This window comes from Microcaecilia unicolor, chromosome 3 (assembly GCF_901765095.1).
Source record: "Microcaecilia unicolor chromosome 3, aMicUni1.1, whole genome shotgun sequence".
Lineage (NCBI taxonomy): Eukaryota > Metazoa > Chordata > Amphibia > Gymnophiona > Siphonopidae > Microcaecilia > Microcaecilia unicolor.
The window spans coordinates 175682571-175704272 of NC_044033.1; the positions used below are offsets into that span (position 1 = coordinate 175682571).

Genomic DNA, 21702 nt, shown 5'->3' on the forward strand with positions numbered 1-21702 from the left:
TTTCTCTCTGCCCCTTAAATCCGTCTGCCCTCCCTCTCCCATCCATCCATCCAGGGTCTGCCCTCCCTCACGCTCCCCCTGCCATCCGGGGTCTGTCCCCTCTCTCTCTCTGCCCCCTCTTTTCAGCCCCCAGCCAGTTCTCCCTTTTCTCTCACCAGTCCCGAGCTTCAGCCCCAGCCATTCTCCCTGTCCCCTTTAAAGCCCCCAGTCCCCACAGTTTCAGCCCCTGCCCCTTTTCAGCCCCCAGTTCCAGTACTAGCCCCCTTATCCCAACTACCCTCCTTTTCAGTCCCTAGTTCCAGCCCCCTTCATCCACCACAGCCTTGCATCCCCCCTTTTCAGCCCCAGACCCATTCTCCCACCTGCCTCAGGCATGGACCTATTTTCCATCCAGCCCCCTTGTCAGACCCCAGTTCCAGCTTCAGACTCCTTCTCCCATCTGAGCACTCCCCTCCCCAGTCCCCTTCTCCCCTCTAAGCTCTCCAATCCCCTTCTCCCCTCTGAGCACCCCTCTGAGCTCCCCAATCCCCTTCTCCCCTCTGAGCACCCCAATCCCCTTCTCCCCTCTGAGCTCCCCAATCCCCTTTTCCCTTCTAAGAATCCCTGTGAGCTCCCCCTCTTCCACCTGAGCCCCCCCTCCACCGAGAGCCGACAGCTCTCATCCTCTGCCACCACCCTGCCTTTTTTTTTAAAAATCCATGCAGCCAGTGATGCAGGCAGCGCTTCCCGTCTGCCCTGCATGCTGTGACGGCAGAAAATCATCTCGCTGGCGTTGGGCCTTCCCTCGCTGTGTACCGCCCTTGAGAAAATAGGAAGTTACCTCAGATGGGGGCGGGACACAGCGAGGGAAGGTCTGACACCAGCGAGATGATTTTCTGCCTTCACAGCACGCAGGGCAGACATGAAGCGCTGCCTGTGTTGCTGGCTGCATGGATTAAAAAAAAAAAAAGGCAGGGTGGTGGCAGAAGACGGAGCACCCCCCACCCACTGGCACCCACGGCGGACCGCCCCCACCGCCCTGCCCTTGCTATGCCACTGATCCACAATAGGACATTATCTTCCATCCCATGACTTTGTGATTTCCTCCTGAGTCTTTCATGAGGTACTTTGTCAAATGTCTTTAGAAAATTCAGAAACATAATATTGACTGGCTCACCTTTATCCACATGTTTATTCACCCCCTTCAAAGAAATATAGTAGATTGGTGAGGCAAGATTTCACTTAACTAAATCCCATGTTGGCTTTCAGGCTTATTTTCCTGGGTACTGAAAAGAGTAAAACCATTCCTCCCACAGAAAACTTTCCGCAATCTAGTACAATCCACAGTACTCACCCATGCCGACTTCATCTTCATCAGTTGCAAAGCCCAAATCATGAAAAAACTCCAAACCGCCCAAAACACAGCAGCCAGACTAATTTTTGGCAAATCACGATTTGAAAGTGCAACACCACTACGTGAAAAACTTCACTGGCTCCCTATCAAGGAACGCATAAACGTCAAAGCCCACAGAATGATCCACAAGATCCTCCATGGCGAATCTCCAAGCTACATGGCCGACTTGATAGACCTACCAGCCAGGAACGGGTCCAAATCTTCTCGAACATATCTCAATCTTCATCTTCCCAATTGCAAAGGCCTCAAATACAAAACCTATTATGCATCCAACTTCTCCGTTATAGGCAGCAAACTCTGGAACGCGATAACTCGACACATCCGAACAACCAATGAACATCTACCCTTCTGAAAGCTGCTGAAAACTTACCTCTTCAAACAAGCCTACCCCAACAACCCAACTTAAATCTCGAACCTAATCCACACCACTAGCACCACCCATACTCCAATCCTTTCCCCCATGTATCGTCCTATTGTCCTACTCTCTATAATTGGGTTATCCTTGTGATACTTTGTACCATACTTTGTATTATCTCTGTGATACTTTGTACCATACCTTGTAAGCCACACTGAACCTGCTATCGAGCGGGAAAGAGCGGGGTATAAATGCTATAAATAAATAAATTTTCAAAAGAGAAGGGCGTCCATCTTTCGACACAAATTGGGAGATGGGCGTCCTTCTCTCAGGGTCGCCCAAATCGGCATAATCGAAACCCGATTTTGGGCGTCCCCAACTGCTTCCCGTCGCGGAGACGACCAAAGTTCTCGGGGGCGTGTCAGAGGCGTAGCGAAGGCGGGACTGGGGCGTGCCTAACAGATAGGTGTCCTCGAGCGATAATGGAAAAAAAAAAGGGCATCCCTGAGGAGCACTTGGGCGACTTTACTTGGTCCATTTTTTGTTACAACCAAGCCTCAAAAAGGAGCCTGAACTGACTAGATGACCACCGGAGGGAATTGGGGATGAGCTCCCCTGACTCCCCCAGTGGTGACTAACCACCTCCCACCCGAAAAAAAACAACTTTAAAAACTTTTTTTGCCAGCCTGAAATGCCATACTCAGGTCCATCGCAGCAGTATGCAGGTCCCTGGGGGGGGAGGTATGTGTGTGTCAGCGGAGGCATAGCGAATGTGTGGACGTCCTTCATTCAAACATTTTGGACGTCCTGAAAAGCCCCCCCCCCCCCCACAGGGATGGCCAAATTTGAAGGGAGCGGAGGAGTGGCCTAGTGGTTAGAGCACTGGTCTTGCAGTCCAGAGGTGGCCAGTTTAAATCCCACTGCTGCTACTTGTGATCCAAAATCCAAATAAATAAAAGGGGTGTCAGAGGCATAGCAAAGGCATGGATGTACTTCTCACAGAAACATCCAGGCATGGATATCTTCTCACAGAAACATCCACATTTTGGACATGCTCAACTGCCGTCGCAGGAACGGAGGCATAGCAAAGGACGTCCTTCACCCATACTCTAAAAAATTTAAAAAAAGACCAGTTCCTGACGAGCACTTGGACGTTTTCACCTGGACTTATATATTTCTAAGGTTGTAGACAGCTATTATATACACAGCTCATCTGCAAGTATGAAGTCATCTTTGGCATGCGCAGAGCAGCCACACATAATGCTTGGCTGCTCTGCACTGGCTTCCCCTCCTTAGGAAGGAAATCGTGTGCAAATGAGCTAACAGTGAGCAGCTCATTTGCATCCGATTTCCTTCATGCATGCCTGTTCCTTTCCGAATTGCTAAGGGAACGGTAAGGGAAGGGAAGGGCTTTTTCCGTTCAGTTAGTGCATCAGTTAGTCCATTGCAGTGTCCCCTAGGGTGCCTGATTGGTGTCCTGGCATGTCAGGGGGACCAGTGCACTACGAATGATGGCTCCTCCCACAACCAAAGGGATTGCATTTGGTCGTTTCTGAGATGGGCGTCCTTAGTTTCCATTATCTCCGAAAATCAGAAACGACCAAGTCTAAGGACGACCATCTATAGGGACGACCTAAATGTCAAGATTTGGGCGTCCCTGACCGTATTATCGAAACAAAAGATGGATGCCCATCTTCTTTTGATAATACGGGTTTCCCCGCCTCTTCACGGGGATGTCCTGCGAGGACGACCTCAGGAAAACTTGGGCACCCCTTTCGATTATGCCCCTCCACATCTCACTAATTCATGCTTACGTATATATACACTGTAATTTTGTTCTTTATAATAGGTTCTACTATTTTGCCCAGCACTGACATCAGGCTTACTGGTCTATAATTTCTCAGATCACCTCTAGAACCCTTTTTAAAAATTGATGTTACATTGGCCACCCTCCAATCTTCTGGTACCATGCTTGATTTTTAAAGATAAGTTACATATTACTAATAAAAGCTCTATAAGTTCATTTTTCAATTATATCAATACTCTGGGATGTATACTGTAAACATTCCCCCGGGGCTTGGCTATGCTTTCCCAACTCCACACCAGGGCCAAGATGCACTAAAGTTGTCGTTAGAGGCGTTCTGTACCGAATTCCATAGCGAATCAGTAGGGAATGGCTATGCATCAAGGAAAGGGAATGCAAATGAGCTACTCGTTGTAGCTCACTTGCATTCTCTATTCCTTCTTAAAACAGTCAGAGAATCGGCTGGTCAAGCATGCGCAGAGCAGCAAAGCGTTATGCTGGCTGCTCTGCACATGCCAAATATGCCTTTATAATACGTTTTTATTATTGCGGGGGAGGACGCACAAAAGCTTTATTAAAAAAATCACAGGCTCTGATGCTGCTTCTGCTAATGTGTTGACTGAATTTCACTCGTAGCAAGCAAGTGCAGTTTGGAAGTTGTTGGTTCATGAATGGCAGAATAACAAATGTACAAATAAATAAATAAAAACGGGGAGAAAATAATAAATAACTCCAATTTTAACAAAACTACTAGTGGGATTTGACCCCGCCACCTCTGGATTACAAGACCATTGCTTGCTCATTAATGGCTCGTTATTGGCTGGTAAAGTTTAGTGCATCTGGCCCCAGGTTCACTAGGTAATTCTGGATGCTTGGCAGTTCAAACAATATCAAACCAGTCAGAAATTTCCTGTATTTAATTAGGGATAGTCTCTTCCCTGGGGCTACATGCCTCCCCGGGCTTAGTGCATAGCTCCAGCACCCCTGTAGCTTCAACTCAGCAACAAACAGAAAAATAAGCTCTTTTCCCACAGGTATTAACCCAGCCCCGAGCCCCACAGTCCAAATCCTCCACTCCCCGAGTTCATCAAGTCCAATAATCCTTGGGCATGCTTGAGCCCAGGGCCAGGTGGAAGCTACTTCCCCAGGGAATCCACTCGGATATTTCTCTGGGTTTTTCTCTCAATTAATTTAATTAACCAATTCATCAAGATTGCTAACAGGTCCTGAGATTGCCCCTTTTCCACCGGGGCTAAGGCAGAATTATCCATGGGCTCTACCTGCATTCCTTCACCAACCTCTTTGGCCTTGGTAATCACTACTACTGCTTATCATTTCTATAGAGTGTTAGCCACAGAAATAGAGAATGGGGGAGGAGGAGAGGTTGGTTTAGGGGGAAAGATAAGAAGCTCAGTCTTGGTCATGTTTAGTTTCAGATGGCGCTGAGACATCCAGGCAGCAATGTAAGACAGGCAGGCTAATACTTTGGCCTGGATTTCGGCTGGGATTTCTGGTGTGGAGAGGTAGATCTGGGAGTCATCAGCGTAAAGATGATACTGAAAACCATGGGATGAGATCAGAGTACCAAGGGAAGAAGTATAGGAGAAAAGAAGAGGTCCCAGGACAGATCCCTGAGATACACCAACTGACAGTGGGATAGAAGTAGAGGAGGATCCACTAGAGTAAAGGTACGCTGGGAGAGATAAGAAGAAAACCAGGAAAGAACAGAGCCCTGAAATCCAAGTGAGGACAGCATATCAAGGAGTAGGCTGTGATCAACAGTGTCAAAAGCAGCAGATAGATTGAGAAGGATGAGGATAGAATAGAGACCTTTGGATCTGGCCAGGAACAGATCATTGGAGACTTTAGCAAGCGCTGTTTCAGTTGAATGAAGGGGGCGAAAGCCAGATTGAAGTGGATCAAGAATAGCTTGAGATGAAAGAAAGTCAAGGCAACGGCGGTGAACAGCACGTTCAAGTATCTTGGATAGGAAAGGGAGGAGGGAGATGGGGCAATAGTTCGAAGGACAGGTAGGGTCCAATGAAGGTTTTTTAAGGAGTGGTGTGACTACGGCATGTTTGAAGGCATCAGGAACAGTCACAGTGGACAGTGAAAGATTGAGGATATGACAGATAAAAGGAATGACAGTAGGAGAGATAGTGTTAAGTAGATGGGTGAGAATAGGATCAGAGGAACAGATAGTTAGTTTTGAGGAGGAAATAAGATGTGTAGTTTCCTCTTCAGTGATTTCAGAAAAGGAAGAAAAGGAGGCAGGGGTTGGAGGGTTGAGAGAATGGACTAAGGGAAGGAGAGGTGGAGGTGACCTGGTTGAGAATTCAAGTTTAATCTTGTGAACCTTATCATGAAAGTACTCAGCCAGAGTCTGGGGGGAAAGTGAAGCGGGGATTGAAGGTGAAGGCACTTTGAGGAGAGAGTTCAGTGTGGCAAAGAGATGTCGAGGGTTTGAGCCAAGAGAATTTGTCAACTGGATGTAATAGTCCTGTTTGGCAAGTAAAAGAGCAGACTGGAAGGGGTCAGCAAGAATTTGAAATGTATGAAGTCAGCATGGGCACAGGATTTCAGCCAACTAGGCGTTCGGCAGAGCGGGCACAGGAACATAGCTAGCGGATTATAGAGGTCAGCCAAGGCTGGGGTTTGTTTTGTTTTACAGAACGGAGAATGGGAGGAGCGAGAGTATCCAGAGCAGAGGAGAGAATAGTATTATAGGAAGAGACAGCCTCATTGACAGACTTGAAAGAGACTTGAAACACTGGAGGACAGAGTAGAAGGGTCAATAGCCTGAAGATTCCTAAATGTATTGGTTAAAATTGGACGGGACTGGAGAGGAGGGTGTTTAAATGTGAAAGTTATCAGATGATGGTCAGAGAGGGGAAGAGTTGAGGCACAGAAACTGGAGAGTGAGCAGTTTGAGAAGAAGATAAGATCAAGACAGTGGCCATTCTGGTGAGTGGGGGCAGTGGAGCACAGTTGAAGATTGAAAGAGGATGTTAAAGCAAGAAACTGAGAAGCATAAGAGTCAGAGGGATCATTAGCATGAATGTTAAAATCCCCAAGAATGAGGGAAGGAGATGAAGGTTCAAGAAAGAAGGAAAGCCAGGCATCAAAGTCAGTGAGAAAGGAAGAAAGGGACTTGTCAGGGGGTTGATAAATGACTGCTACTCGGAGAGGCAGAGGAGCAAATAGATGGATGGAGTGGACTTTGAAGGAAGAAAAACAGTGAGACTGAGGTGGAAGAAGAGGTTGAAATCTACAAGAGGGTGAAAGTAGTAGCCCGACACCACCTCCGTGGCCAACCGGGCGAGGAGTATGGGAGAAAAGATAACCTCCATGGCATAGGGCCGCGACTGAAGCAGAGTTTTCAGGGTAAAGCATAGGCGCCCGGTATAAGAGGCTTGGGGAGGCTAAGCCTCCCCAGCCAGAAGTGGAGCAAGGGCGGGGCGGACCGGACCGCCCCGGGTGCAGCTCCCGCTGCCTTGAACATCTCTCTCCCTCCCTCCCTCCCGTGGACCACGCGATCATTACCGCCACCCCCCCCCCTCCGACTACTGCAGTATCGCTCTCCCCCTCCGCTCCTGTCCTGTCACGTCGTCTTTGAACGTCGAGGATTCCTTCCGGTAGCAGCAGAATCGGCAATGATGTAAGCGCTGCTTTCAGCCTGCCCCGGAAGCACTCTCTGTACAGTTTCCCGCGTAAGAGGGACGCTGTCCAGAGAAGGCTTCTGGGGCAGGCTGAAAGCAGCGCTTACATCATTGCCGATTCTGCTGCTACTGGAAGGAATCCTCGACGTTCAAAGACATGACAGGAGCGGAGGGGGAGAGCGATACCGAACTAGTCCGGGGGGGGGGGGGGGGGAGCGATGCATCATGCCAGCCAGCTGCCAGACCAAAGGGAAAGGGGGTGGAGAGAGGAGGATGTGAGGTGCCACATCTAAGGGGAAGAGGGAGGAAGGAAAGCAATGGCAGGGAATGGGAAAAGGGGGGTGGAGAAAGGAGTGAGTGTGATGGGAGCAAGAAGGGGAGGGAAGAGAAAGGTGGGATGCATGAGGATGCTGGAGGAGAGAGAGAGAAAGTGGAAAAGAGCAGGGGAGAGTCAGAGAGAGATGGGGAGAGAAAGAGGGGACATGGAAGAGAGCAGGGGACAGGCAGAGAGAGATGGGGAGCGAAAGAGGGGACATGGAAGAGAGCAGGGGAGAGCCAGAGAGAGATGGGGAGAGAAAGAGGGGGACATGGAAGAGAGCATGGGAGAGCCAGAGAGAAGATGCTAGATGGAAGAGGAGAGAGAGAGATTAGTGGAAAGATGGGGAGAGAAAGAGGGGACATGGGCAGGAGAGAGAGAGAGAAGCTGCTGGGGAGAAACTGGGGGAGACCCTAGCTGTCAGACGGAGAAATGCTGAATGAAAGGAGGGAGAAAGAGGGAAAATGCTGGAAGGAGGGGGCAGAAAGAGGGAAGACACTGGACGTAAGGGTAGGGAGGGAAAGAGGAAAGACACTGGAAGGATGGGGATAGAGAGGACATGCTGAATGGAAAAGGGTCGAGAGAGAGAACTGTTTAGAAGGAAGGGGAGATAGAGGGAGACAATGGATGGAAGGAGAGGGAGACAATAGACGGAAGGATTGGGAGAGGGTAATGGGTAGAAGGATGGAGAGAGAAAGAGGGATTACTCTGGATGGAAGGGTAGAAGAGAAAGACATGGATGGATGGAGGGGAGGGAAGAGAGGAGAAATGTTGGACAAGGATGGAGGGAAGGAAAGACAAAGGAAGGAGATGCACACGGATGGAGTGGAAGGGAGAGAGGAGAAATGCTGGACATGGATGGAGGGGAGGAAAGACAGAGGAAGTTCATGCACATGGATGGAGGGGAGACATGCTGGATTTGGATGGAGGGGAAATTGCTGAATTTAAGGGCTGGATTGGAACACTTTGAGGGCAGATGCTGAAACTGGAGAAAGGATAGGGACAGGGCTACAGAAAGTAGACAGGACGCATAAGGACACAGGAGGATGGTGGACATGTTGAGAGAAAAAATATCAAATGGAAAGAAGACACTGGGACCAAAGAATAGAAAAACTAAATGATCAGACAACAAAGGTAGAAAAAAGTATTTTATTCAGAATTTATTAACTGGAATATGTCAGCTTTTGGAAATGTGCATCTGTGATATTTTGCTTGTAAGTTTCAATTTTTCTAGTATTGCTGCATGCTGAGTCTGACTTCTTGAGGTAACTTTCCAGTTTTGCCTTCATATCTGTTGTCATGTGTTTTTCATGTGTAATCAAGGTGCAGTATTCTACTAGTGTGTAGTATTTACAGCCCTTTTTTTTTGTTTCAATAGGTTGTGTACTGGTGTTTTAGAGCCCGGTGTAATTACAGTGCTGCTTTTCCACGCATAAGGTTGTAGCTCATTCTGTCCTTGGAATTAGTGCTGTTATGGTTTGCTAAGGTTATGAGTGTGTTTTTGCACAAGTTGTGTATAGTGTTTTGCAGTGGAGAGATTGTGTCTTGGCATTACTGAGGTGGCACCAAAACATCGGAAAGGGAGCCTAAATCATGACACACTACCTCTTGAAGGATCTACATATAGTTGTTAATAAAAGGAGCTCATTGTGAACACTATCCACCCTAAAAGGGTGTTTTGTGGCTCTACATGAGAATTGTGGTATTATGATCCCTTGTTTCATATTGTTGACGGTCTGCATTTTCTATATGGGTGGTATATTGGTGTATTAGGGTCTGCCTAGTGTTATGGTACAGTAAGGTTCTGAGTGTGTTTTTGCACAAATGTGTGCATAGTGTTTTGCAGTTGAGCGATTGTGGTTAGTATATGCTTTGAGCAACCACTTTATTATTTGACATATGATACATATCTAATATCTAAATTTAATAAAAGGTATTGTGACTATTTTATTTTTACTTATTTTTTCCTGTGTTAATTGTGGCTATAAGCTCCGCCCCTGGCTCCACCCCTAACCCCGCCCCCTTTAGCCTCCCCAAACAGTTGGGCCACCGACCGCCTATGGGGTAAAGCCAAGTTTCAGCTAGGGCAAGCAGATGGAGAGTATGAGAGATAAAGAGGTGATAGATGTAGGAAAGTTTGTTACAGACAGAACGGGCATTCCACAGAGCACAAGAGAAAGGCAGGGAAGAAGGGGGGAGGAGAGGAACAGAAATTAGATTGGAGATATCACGGTGTGACCTGCACAATTAGGATGAGAGCTGATGTGGAGGACCAGGATTGGGATTAATGTCCCCAACGGAGAGCAGGAGAAGGAGCAAGAGAGTATGGAGAAGAGTAGGAGAGGTATAACGACAGCGACGGCGGCGAGATGTACTCAGATAGAAAGGAGATGGATAAATGGAAGGAAGGAAATGTTGAAGGTTGAGAGCTGAGAAAAAGGAAGAGGAAAAAAGAGACGGTGAGATGATGAATACAGAGGGTGGACAATATGTTCCTGCAGTGTACAGTGGTTTCAGATGGAGAAACAGATTAGGAAGGGACAGTACCAAGAAGAAAAAGTGTACTGGAGCCATAAGTAGTAACTGGGAGAAAAATAAATGTAAAGAGAAAAATGGAGTCACCCCAGAGAAGGCTGTAAAGGATATGCAGATGAGCTGCAAGTCCTCTACAGCACCTGAAAGGCAGCCGGTGGTAGAGCTGGGCACCTCTCAGCCAAGGAAAGGCTTACCAGGGGTTAGGCTGAAGCCAGCATTCCTCCCCCTGAGGGTCCATTCCATAGGCTCTATCTGTCTCCCCCCCTCTCCCCAGCTGCTCCCAATCTTTATCATGAGCCTGCTCAAAAGCCTCCTCCTCCTCCTCCTCGTCCCCCCTGGGAACCTGGGAGTTGTAGTCAGGTTCACCTTCTCTAAGGGAGTCTAGTGGCCTCCTCTGGGAGTCAGGGGCATTGCAGCGCTTTTAGCCTTTCTAGAGGGTTCAGGTGATCCTTCCAGAGGATGCTGGGATTGGTAGTCCCTCCATTGTTCCCACCCACACCGGCCTTTCCAGCGCCCCGGTCCGGAGTTCCGGCTCCTGGATCTACCTAACCCCTCACAAGTGTCACAATACCCAACCGGTCCAGGTGATTTGCTACTCTTCAATTTGTCAAACTGCCCCATTATCTCTTCCAGGTTTACAGAGATTTGTTTCAGTTTCTCTGACTCATCAGTACTGAATACCATTTCTGGCACTGGTATCTCTTCCACATCTTCCCCAGTGAAGACTTAAGCAAAGAATTTATTTAACCTCTCCGCTATGGCCTTGTCTTCCCTGAGTGTTCCTTTTACCCCTCAGTTATCTAGCGGTCCTACTGATTCTACCGGCTTTTTGCTTCTAATATACCTGGTTAACAGATTACTTGTTTTAGATTCTCACTGGGCAGGCTTTCTAAAGTGCTTTCTGTTCTAGTGTAAGATAGGAGAGCTTAAACGTTGACACCTCAAGAACTTTGATAAATAAAAGTTTTGGAAAAACAGGCAGTCTTCTCGGGTTTTATTTAGTTTATTTTCTCCTGTAGTTATTGGTAACAGAAACAAGGATGTACCTATTGCCTAATCATTAGAAAAGGGCTCAATAGCTGAGGGAAATGCTCACAGCACTACAGAATCTGTCATCTTTGGCTTACTGGTTAAAATCCCAAATAAGCTGTCCCATGTGAAACAGAATAGAGATCTCAACCCAGCTCCAGGAGACATAACAAGAAATTATAGGAGGAGGCACAGCAATGATTATTATGGGGGTTGTAGGGGAAATGGGGGCAGGGTGAAGGTTATTCTTGTGATGTAGGGGTGAGGAATGACAGCAGAGGGTAGGAAATGATGGTTATTGCAGAGGTGTATGGGGACATGGGGTGAGGAATGATGGGAGGGAGCGGGTGATGGTTATTACTGGGGGGGGGGTGAGGAATGATGGGAGGGAGCGGGTGATGGTTATTACTGGGGGTATAGAGGAAATGGGGTGTAGAACAGTAGAAGGGGACAGAATAATGGTTATTATTTGGAGGTGTAGAATATACATATGTATGTGTGTGTGTGTGTGTATATATATATATTTGTTTTGTTTGTTTATTTATTTCTGGAGTCTAATCTTTTACCATTTTCTTCCAGATTTGGCCAGTGGCTCCCAGATGCATCTTGGGTGTAATGCATTGCTTCGTTTATCGTCATTCCGTTTGTTGAGACGATGCCAGGAAGGTGGAGGCTGGAGGGGAGAACCTGGAAAAAGACTGAGTCAGTGGCCATGGCCTGCACCCCCTCCATTGCCTTACGTGCTCTGTATGATTACCAGTATAAGGCCATGGATGGGAGGATGATTGTGATTAAGGAGGGAGACTTCTTTGTGCTGCTGCGCAAATCCAATGAGGACTGGTGGCAGGTGCGGAGGCTCGGGGACCTGAAGAAGCCGAAACCCATCTACATACCAGCTGCCTATGTTATAGAAGTGCGTGGCAGCACTGCTAGATGCCAGAGTGCCACTCTGCCCTCCACCATCAACCGGAAGTTGAACGAATGCACAGGTACTTCTTGCCTCTACTGTGGTTCACGATTGCCCTGTATTTAACCTATCCACAGTCCCTGTGTGTTAGATACCTGTTACTGACCGCTGCACGCATTTTCCATTGGACAATTCTTTCGCTGTGCCTTAGTTATAAGCAGAAGCATAGCCAGGTTGAGGGCACGGGGGAGTGGAGAGCGGACTGCCGACTGCACTGGCAAAACACGACAGATTGCGTGAAAAATAGGCGCCGGTGATGTCGGATGTCTGTTTGGGGGAGCAGCCATTCCCCTGGCAAACCCACCTAGCTATGCCTCTGGTTCTAAGCCCTGGTTCTGTCACTGTCTTTTTGTCTGTGCCCTGAGCAAGTCACTTTCTCTCTCTGTATTTTTGTCTTATTCAATTGTAATTCCAAAAATCACTCTTCTCAAAGCTGGCAATAAATGACTATTTGTAATATAAGCAATAGTGTAGCAGCATAATGTGTAAAGGTGAAAAAGCCTCAGAACCCAACCAGACGTAACATTTCTTTTATAGCAAGAATTATAGGGTGGTTCCAATTGTTGGCACAAAAAAACCCCTTTGCCAATCAGATCACTAAATCTGTCTGCTATAATAACAATGGCTGGTTACCATATAAACAGTGACTAAAAAATATATGGAAAAAGTGCAAAACCTTAGCTTTTTCAAAAGACGTGTGCTGTTTCACAAAAACTCCATGGTGCAAACCACACCGACTGTGGCCAGAGATTTGCCATAGCTGTATCAAGGTGTCTCGATTTTAATCAGCAATGAATCGCACTGTGATTTTCAGTGTCAACAGGTATCCCACCCATTATTCAATTGTAATGCCACAAAAACAACATAATCAGTAGCCTAATTTTCCCTCTACGCCTTCATGCGGTTTGAATGTAAACCTCCAGATTCTATAAAGGTTGCCCAAATTTGGACACACAGGGCAGATGCACATGCAAATTAATTAGTTAACGAGCCCTTAACAATCAGTTATTGTTAATTGGGCACTAATTTGGACCTACGCACCCAAACCACATGCAACCCAAAAGGGGACATGGACATGGAAGGGGCATGGGTAGGTCAGGATTTACACCAGGTCGCAGCAGCTGTGAGTCCTTCTGCCACAGTTGCGCATGGGAATTGGCGCTAAGTGCCGAGGAGTGGCCTAGTGGTTAGAGCACCAGTCTTGCAATCCAGCAGTGGCCAGTTCAAATCCCGCTGTTGCTCCTTGTGATCTTGGGCAAGTCGCTTAACCCTCCATTGCCTCAGGTACAAACTTAGATTGTGAGCCCTCCTGGGACAGAAAAATATCCAGAGTACCTGAATGTAACTCACCTTGAGCTCAAGGGCAGACTTCTACATGGAATGTTGCTAGTGGAGGAGTAGCCTAGTGGTTAGTGCAGTGGAACATTGAACATTGCTACTATTTGAGATTCTACATGGAATGTTGCTATTATTGCTGATTCTACATGGAATACTGCTGAGTGGAGGAGTGGCCTAGTGGTTAGAGCACCAGCCTTGCAATCCAAAGGTGGCTGGTTCAAATCCCACTGCTGCTCCTTCTGATCTTGGGCAAGTCACTTAATCCTCCATTGCCTCAGGTATAAACTTAGATTGTGACACCCTACAAAAAACAACAATAAAAGTGGGAGGACAACTGAGGATACCTTGGTCATCCTCCCACATTTATTTTATATAGCAAAATCTAAATAAATAAATTCTATAAAGGGTGCTTGGCGTGAGGCACCCTTTATAGAATACAGGTATGGAGCGGGTCTTTTCAGTGCCTACCTTTGGGCACCATTAACTGAATCTGGCCCACGATGTGTTACCTGATACTCTATCCTGCAGCTTTCTGCACATGTTGCTGTTGCCATATTAATTTGTAAAGTGTACTGGGGTCCTAATTGGTTTGAAAATGCCAGCACCGGTCCAGTTTAAGCTTACTTGAAGATGATTATTTCTCCAGCAGGGCCCAAGGCGTTCTCCCACTCGCTTGAAGATCTCTCCCAGTATCCTCACTTGCCGTCCTTGCAGGATTACCGGTCCTGCTATAATCTGAACATCCAAGATGTGCCTCCCAGGGATGCTGGCCTGCAGCCCACTCAGCCTCTGAATACGTACCGGAGTAATGGCTCTGGCAGCTTCACACAGAGGCCGTCTTTGGATGTGCCTTATCCCATGTACCGACAGTGCCAGTCTCTTTCTCAGCACGACCTACTGACCCATCAGGTGAGTGAATGCTTTGCTGATCTGGACCTCCAGGTGCTTGCTAGCTGGCTCCATTGTTTCAGTCTTAGTTTTGCTTGCATTGCACACAGGAATTTCTGAGATGTCTTTTTTTTTTTTTTTTAATTTAAAGTTTTATTGAATTTTCCATACAAATAACAGCATATCAATATCTTTCATTCCATCGTTTCCTCTAGAATCAGCAAATCTTTGAACATGTTGCTAATATAAAAAAAATAAAACAGCCCCAACTCCAACCCCAAACCTGTCCCCACCTCAGTGGTCTAATTTCAACAATTCCCATTCATCTCCTTTATATAAAGGATTATGCTCTAAAAGAATTTTCTCGAGTTTGTTCTCTTTTCGAGCTGCAAAAATTTGGGTCTGCCTGCTAGTCTCTGTGATTTCTCTCAGTATGTATTTTCTCACAAATTGCTTAAAGCAGCTCTGTTCAGGAAGTATATGCTTTCAGGTTAGGTTTTGACTAATAGTATCTGTCTATTGGTGATCTTGCTCTTACTACGTATCATTTCTATAGTGCTACTAGACGTACACAGCACTGCACACTGAACATGTAAGAGACAGTCCCTGCTCGACAGAGCTTACAATCTAATCAAGACAGACAAACAGGACAAATAAAGGATAAAGGAATTACTTAAGGTAGGAATGATAAAACCAGTGCTTTTTTGGTGCCGGTACGCAACGGTACGGCGTACCGGCACCTTTTTTCAGAGGTCCAGCAATTCTCCTCCCTCCCCTCTTCCATGGCCAGAGATTCTCCTCCCTCCCCTGCCTTCCCCGCTCCCTTGTCAAACTTCCACTCACTCTAAAAACGAAGTCGCAGGCAGCAGTGAACTGGTGGGCGGCGCTAGTAAAAGCAGCAAGCTGCCCTCTCAGCGTCCCGCCCGCCCGCCCTCGTGGAAAGGAAATGACGAGAGGAAGGCCACACATGCCCTGTGAGTGACTGGTTTCGAGTACCCAACAGCCAGCGATAGCCGAATCTGACCCCTTAAGATGCTCTATGGAGCGAAACATGTGCGTGTAGGGTCTTGATGTTGAAACTGCATCGCTCGAATGTATAACCAGTAACGACTTCCGTTGAGAACTACAATGTTATAAAGTTTACATGACCTACTGGGTGGAACTTATGTACAAGTGATAATCATCTGATGAAGAGAGGATCGGGTCCCTCAGTAGTAATAAGAAGGATATAAAAGAACAGATTATCGTTTACCAAGTGGAGCGGTTTGGATTTGTAACAGCTGCTCGGAATTACATACCCTTTAAATATTGAGTGAAGCGGACTTCTTCTGACAAAGTTCTCGGATAGAGTTCCTGGAACATATTGGCTTATATGTTGTCAGTTGATAATATGGACTCCTTGATTTAAAGGAACATGTATGTATAGGATAAAGAGATTTAAGGAAAATGAAAGTCCTGCTGAAATGATATGGTTATGCTTAGATATACTGCTGCTGCTACCTTTGATAACGATTTATGAAGTAACTGGTTTTGCTATCTCTGATAACGATTTATGTAGTATATGATGAGATGTAATGAAAATGTTTTGTATAAGTGTTTTTATAAATAAGAGAGGGTTTTAGTTAGTGCAAATGATAGTGTGAGAATGATAGTGAGAATGTAGTAAGCATGAAGAAGCGTTGGTTTAAATGAGGATTATAATAGTGATTTATTGAACAACAATGTGAATTATGTGCAATATTTGAATAAAGATTGATAATTAATAATAACGGTTGTTTAAGAAAGTGTATATATATATATATATATATATTTATATATATTTATATATATATATATATATATATATATATATATATATATATATATATATATGCAAATGAATATGCTAATATGCCCCATCCCATCCTTTGTCCCCCCCAAATGAAACAGTCAAACTACGCCTATGGCATATTGGGAAGAATAATCCAAATCATAGATACCTGATGCTGGGGTCCACCTTGGGGATCAACATCCAAGAAAAAAGATCTAGGAGTCGTTGTAGACAATACGCTTAAATCTTCTCGCCCAGTGTGCGGTGGCGGCCAAAGAAGCAAACAGGATGCTAGGAATTATTAGGAAAGGGATGGTGAATAAGACTGAATATACCTCCATGGTGCGACCGCACCTTGAGTACTGAGTTCAGTTCTGGTTGCCGTATCTCAAAAAATATATAGCGGAATTAGAAAAGGTTCAAAGAAGAGCGACCAAAATGATAAAGGGGATGGAACTCCTCCCATATGAGGAAAGGCTAAAGAGGCTAGGGCTGTTCAGCTTGGAAAAGAGACGGCTTAGGGGAGATATGATTGAGGTCTATAAAATCCTTTGTGGTATAGAATGTGTAGAAGGGAATTGATTTTTTTTTTTTTACTCTTTCAAAAAGTACAAAGACTAAGGGACACTCAGTGATGTTGCATGAAAATAATTTTTAAACAAATAGGAGGAAATATTTTTTCACTCAATGAATAATAAAGCTCTGGAACTCATTGCCAGAGGATATGGTAACAGTAGCTTGTCTGGGTTTAAAAAAGGTTTGGATAATTTCCTGCAGGAATAGTCCATAATCTACTATTGACAGACATGGGGAAGCCATTGCTTACTCTGGGATTGGTAGCATGGATGTTGCTACAGTTTCAGTTTCTGCCAGGTACTTGTGACCTGGATTGGCCACTGTTGATTGTAGGATAATGGGCTAGATGAACCATTGGTCTGATCCAGTATGGCTATTCTAATGTTCTTATGTTGTGTATATGCAACTCGCCTTGTAATAACCACTAAATGGAAAATGCTGTCACCATTTTCCGTCACTAGATGGCAGAAGAGATTGCAATATGTTGCATTGATAGATAAATAACAGCTCTTCGAAAGAAAAAGGTAAACAGTGGTGTTCACTTGTAGACTCTTCTTCAGAAATACTTTTATGTCTAAATTAGATCTTACTGTTGTGGTACTTTGGGGGGTGGACGAGGGGATTTCTGAAGGGGTGGAAACTTATTTATTATAACATTTCTACCCCACATTTTCCCATGAAAGCTCTGGTTCAATGTGGCTTACATACAGTGGTGTTCCTTGGTTGGCTGCCACCTGGGGCGGATCGCCGCTGCGCACCCCATGGGTGCAGCGTCCCCCCCTTCCGGTGCAGTGCCATCTCCACCCCCCTGGCGTATCACCTCCAAACCTCACCTCCTGGATTGCTCCTACCTCCTGGGGTGCTGGGAGCAGCCGCACAGCTGTTGGCTCCACCAGTTCCCTGCTCCCTCTGCCATGGAAACAGGAAGTAACATCAGAGGGAGCAGAAAACCGGCAGAGCTCCCTGCACCCCCTCTGCTGCGAGCACCCTGGGCGGACCACCCCCACTGCCCTGCCCTCGGTACGCTGCTGCTTATATAACAAATTATGAAGAAGCATTACAAGACAATTAATATTAATACAAGAATACAACTATTAAAAACATTTTCATAAAGACACCTTCCAGAGGGGGGAGGGAGGGCTATCAGAGCACAGGCCCTCTGACTCCCTTGGTGGGGGTGTTCGACTCAGCATTCTCACCTGTCTCTAGTTCAATGCCTTTGTTTATTTGTTATAAAGCGGATATATGAAAGTTGTTGTATTTCTGGGGGTTAATGCGTTTGAATTTATGCTGTAATACTGATGGGGTGTAAACAGTGCCGTAGCGAGGGTGCCTGACACCCGGGGCGGGTCGCCGCTGCGCACCCCCCCGAAATGCACCATCCCCCTCCGAAACGCACCCTTACCTTGCAGCGGAGGGCAGGCGGGAGGTCCGATCCGCCCCTAGTGCACGTCACTGGGAGCTGCGTCGGCTCTGCTGCTTCCCTGCTTCTCTGCCCCGGAACAGGAAGTAACCTATTCCGGGGCAGAAAAAGCAGGGAACCAGCGAGCCGACACCCTCCCAGCGGCGTGCACCCGGGGCGGACCGCCCCACCGCCCCCCTTCCTACGCCACTGGGTGTAAGAGGCTGGTTTCTATAACAGGGGAAGGGAGGGGGAGGTACTCATAAAGGGGAAAAAAGATTGACTGGCTGTAATGTATTGATACTTTCTATATGTCTTCTTCATTGGACCTACTGTTTGGTCATGGATGTGTTATATCGCTTTGTCATCAATAAAAATGTTGAAAATAAAAACATTTTCATATTAACTGAACACAGATCTAAAGAAGTGGGCTTTAAGTAAACTTCTAAATGACATATATATTCGACTGTCTGATATACTTGGGTAATGAGTTCCAAAGTTTGGTACTTTGGTAAGAAAAATTAGCATTATGGATAGTTTAGTAGGTTAAGTTTTTACAACTTGGGAAATATAATGCGAGATATTATCTAGATGATGAGGTGGCATTTCACGATGATAACTTAATAAGATCTATCAACCAGATGTCATTAGTATATTATTGTGTGTATAGTATATTTTGTTTTATAAAGCTGTTCACTTTGTTTGCTTTTTAAGTTAATAAAAAAACTACCATGGGATGCCTGAGTGCGCCCTGCAGTGGTTCCTTTTACCCTGCGGTAAGCATGTATTAGTGCTTACCTCAGCTTAGTAAAAGGGCCACGTGGAGAGGCATAATCGAATGCGAACACCCATCTCTATGGGCAACTATCTCCGAGGACAGGTCCGCGAAAGGGCGGGACAGACCGTATTTTCAAAAAAGATGGGCGTCCATCTTTTGTTTCGATAATACAGTTGATGCCAGGCAAATGCATCGGATTTGGGCGGATTTGAGCTGGGCGGTATCGGTTTTCAACAATAATGGAAACTGAAGGCGCCCAGCTCAAAAACGAACAACTCCAAGGCATTTGGTCATTGGAGGGGCCAGGATTTGTAGTGCACTGGGCCCCCTCACATGCCAGGACACCAACCGGGCACCCTAGGGGGCACTTGTAACAATTAAAAAAAATTAAAATACCTCCCAAGTCCATAGCTCCCTTACCTTGGGTGCTGAGTCCCCCAAATCCCCCCCAAAACCCACTCCCCAGAACTCTACACCATTACCATAGCACTTATGACTGAAGGGTGGCACCTAGATGTGGGTACAGTGGGTTTTAGGGGCGGTTTGGAGGTCTCCCATTTACCACCACAAGTGTAACAGGTAGGGGGGGGTGGGCCTGGGTCCACCTACCTGAAGTCCACTGCACCCACTAACAACTGCTCCAGGGACCTGCATACTGCTGTGATGGAGCTGGGTATGACAATTGAGGCTGGCATACAGGCTGGAAAAAAAGTTTTTAAAGTTCTTTTTTTTTTGTGGGAGGGGGTTAGTGACCACTGGGAGAGTCAGGGGAGGTCATCCCCGATTCCCTCCAGTGGTCAACTGGGCAGTTGGGGCACTTTTGGGGGACTTGTTCATGAAAAAAAAGGGTCCAGAAAAAGTGACCTAAATTCTTGCTTCTGGCGCCCTTCTTTTTTCCATTATCGGCCGAGCGCGCCCATCTCTCCTCGGCCGATAAACACGTCCCAGTCCCGCCTTCACCACACCTCCGACACGCCCCCATCAACTTTGTTCGTTCCCACGACAGACTGCAGTTGGAGGCGCCCAAAATTGGCTTTCGATTATACCAATTTGGGCGCCCATGAGAGAAAGGCGCCCATCTCCCGATTTAGGTCGAAATATGGGCGTCTCTCTCTTTCGAAAATAAGCTGGATAGTAATCTACTTACAATATCAGCACAATACACATTAAAACATCTTAATAGACAGTGGGGCTCATTTTCACTGCACTTAGACTTACAAAGTTCCATAGGTTACTATACAACTTTGTAAGTCTAAGTGCTTTGAAAATACGCCACGGTACGGGGCTAAGTGGATGTGGAACATATAGACAGGATAGAGTAACACTAAAGGTGACTAACGTTAGGAAAAATCGTGCACAAAATCGGAAAATGTTCATGAAAATGATCTCAGCAAGAGTAGAAATGAAATGAAATGAGAAAAGAGCCGACTTTTATCTGATTCCTGAAGTAGAGATAGTCTTGTTAAGTGAAGTCTTTCTGTGAATGTGTCCTAGAATGTGGCGACTACTTCAGGGAAGGATTGTTAGTAGGTGTCACATTGTGTGATTTCCTTTCGAGAGGGTGTAGTAAAGGACATTCCCTGGGAGGACCTTAGCGACCTTGAAGGAGTGTAGAAGGAGATCCTATACTTCAAGCATTACTACTACTACTTATCATTTCTATAGCGCTACTAGACGTACGCAGCGCTGTACACTTGAACATGAAGAGACAGTCCCTGCTCGACAGAGCTTACTATCTAATTAGGACAGACAAACAGGACAAATAAGAGATAAGGGAATATTAAGGTGAGGATGATAAAATAAGGGTTCTGAACAAGTGAATAAGGGTTAGGAGTTAAAAGCAGCGTCAAAAAGGTGGGCTTTTAGCTTAGATTTGAAGACGGCCAGAGATGGAGCTTGACATACAGGCTCAGGAAGTCTATTCCAGGCATATGGTGTAGGAAGACCTTGAAGATCAGGGATAGAGTTTTAAATTTAGCCCTGTATTGTACTGCTAGCTAGTGCGATTTTTGCAGAAATGCTGCTTACAATCTTATGTCAGTCTTGCTGTGAAATCATTCTGAATCCCTAGTTGCTGGTTCAAACTCTTTGTAGTCATACCAATGTAAAGTGCATTACATAATCCAACCTTGATTTATAATGGCATGAACTACTGTGACAAGATTTGCCTTCTCAATGTATGGATAGAGACAGCGTGAAGGTTGCTTGGAGTTGGTGGATCAATGTAAGCGTTGAGTCCAGCTGTTCCCTAAGGCTCCTAATCTGTGATTTAAGGAGGAGTGTGTAGTTTCCAAAAGAAACTGTGATGTCAGGTAGATGACTGCTAGTATTAGGAACCCACAGGGCTCAGTTTTACTTGGGTTCAGGCAAAGTTTGTTGTTCTTGTTTATTTAATTTATTTATTTTGACATTTATTCCCCACATTATCCCCATCACACTTGAGTTCAATGTGGCTAACAGTAAACAAAAGACAAGGTTTACAAAGCAATAAACAAAATATCAAATATAGACCATTGATGGCCAGTTGCAATCTAAGATACTCCATCAATGGATAGAAACCTCTCAAAGAGAAGAGTTTTCAGTCTTTTGTGAAATACCAAGTAATCAGGCTGACCCTTGATTGCTATTGGCAGTGAGTTCCATCACTTAGCACCCTGGTATCTGAAGTCAGCAGAGTGAAGTGACTTATAATGCACTCTCTTGCAATCTGGAAGATGAAGTCTAAGGTAGTCCCTAGAACCAGAGGTTATATTACATAGGGGAATAGTTATGCGTATAAGCTGGTGTCATGCCATATAATATTTGAAAGACAAAAACACATAATTTAAAATTATCCTTGTGGAACACCAGAA

The 21702-nt window shown here is 45.8% G+C and overlaps 1 protein-coding gene across 4 annotated transcripts in view; it reads left to right on the forward strand.

Annotated features, from left to right (window-relative positions):
- The window catches only part of ARHGAP9 (Rho GTPase activating protein 9), a 223037-nt gene that overhangs the window by 31254 nt on the left and 170081 nt on the right, over positions 1–21702 (forward strand). For 3 of the 4 annotated variants that reach the window (XM_030196623.1, XM_030196625.1, XM_030196626.1), the window contains exons 2-3: positions 11671–12080; positions 14043–14305. In XM_030196623.1, the coding sequence (XP_030052483.1) occupies positions 11747–12080; positions 14043–14305 (597 nt within the window). In that variant the 5' untranslated portion in view covers positions 11671–11746. The remainder of the gene's footprint in view (positions 1–11670; positions 12081–14042; positions 14306–21702) is intronic. The other variant, XM_030196624.1, reaches the window with a different exon arrangement.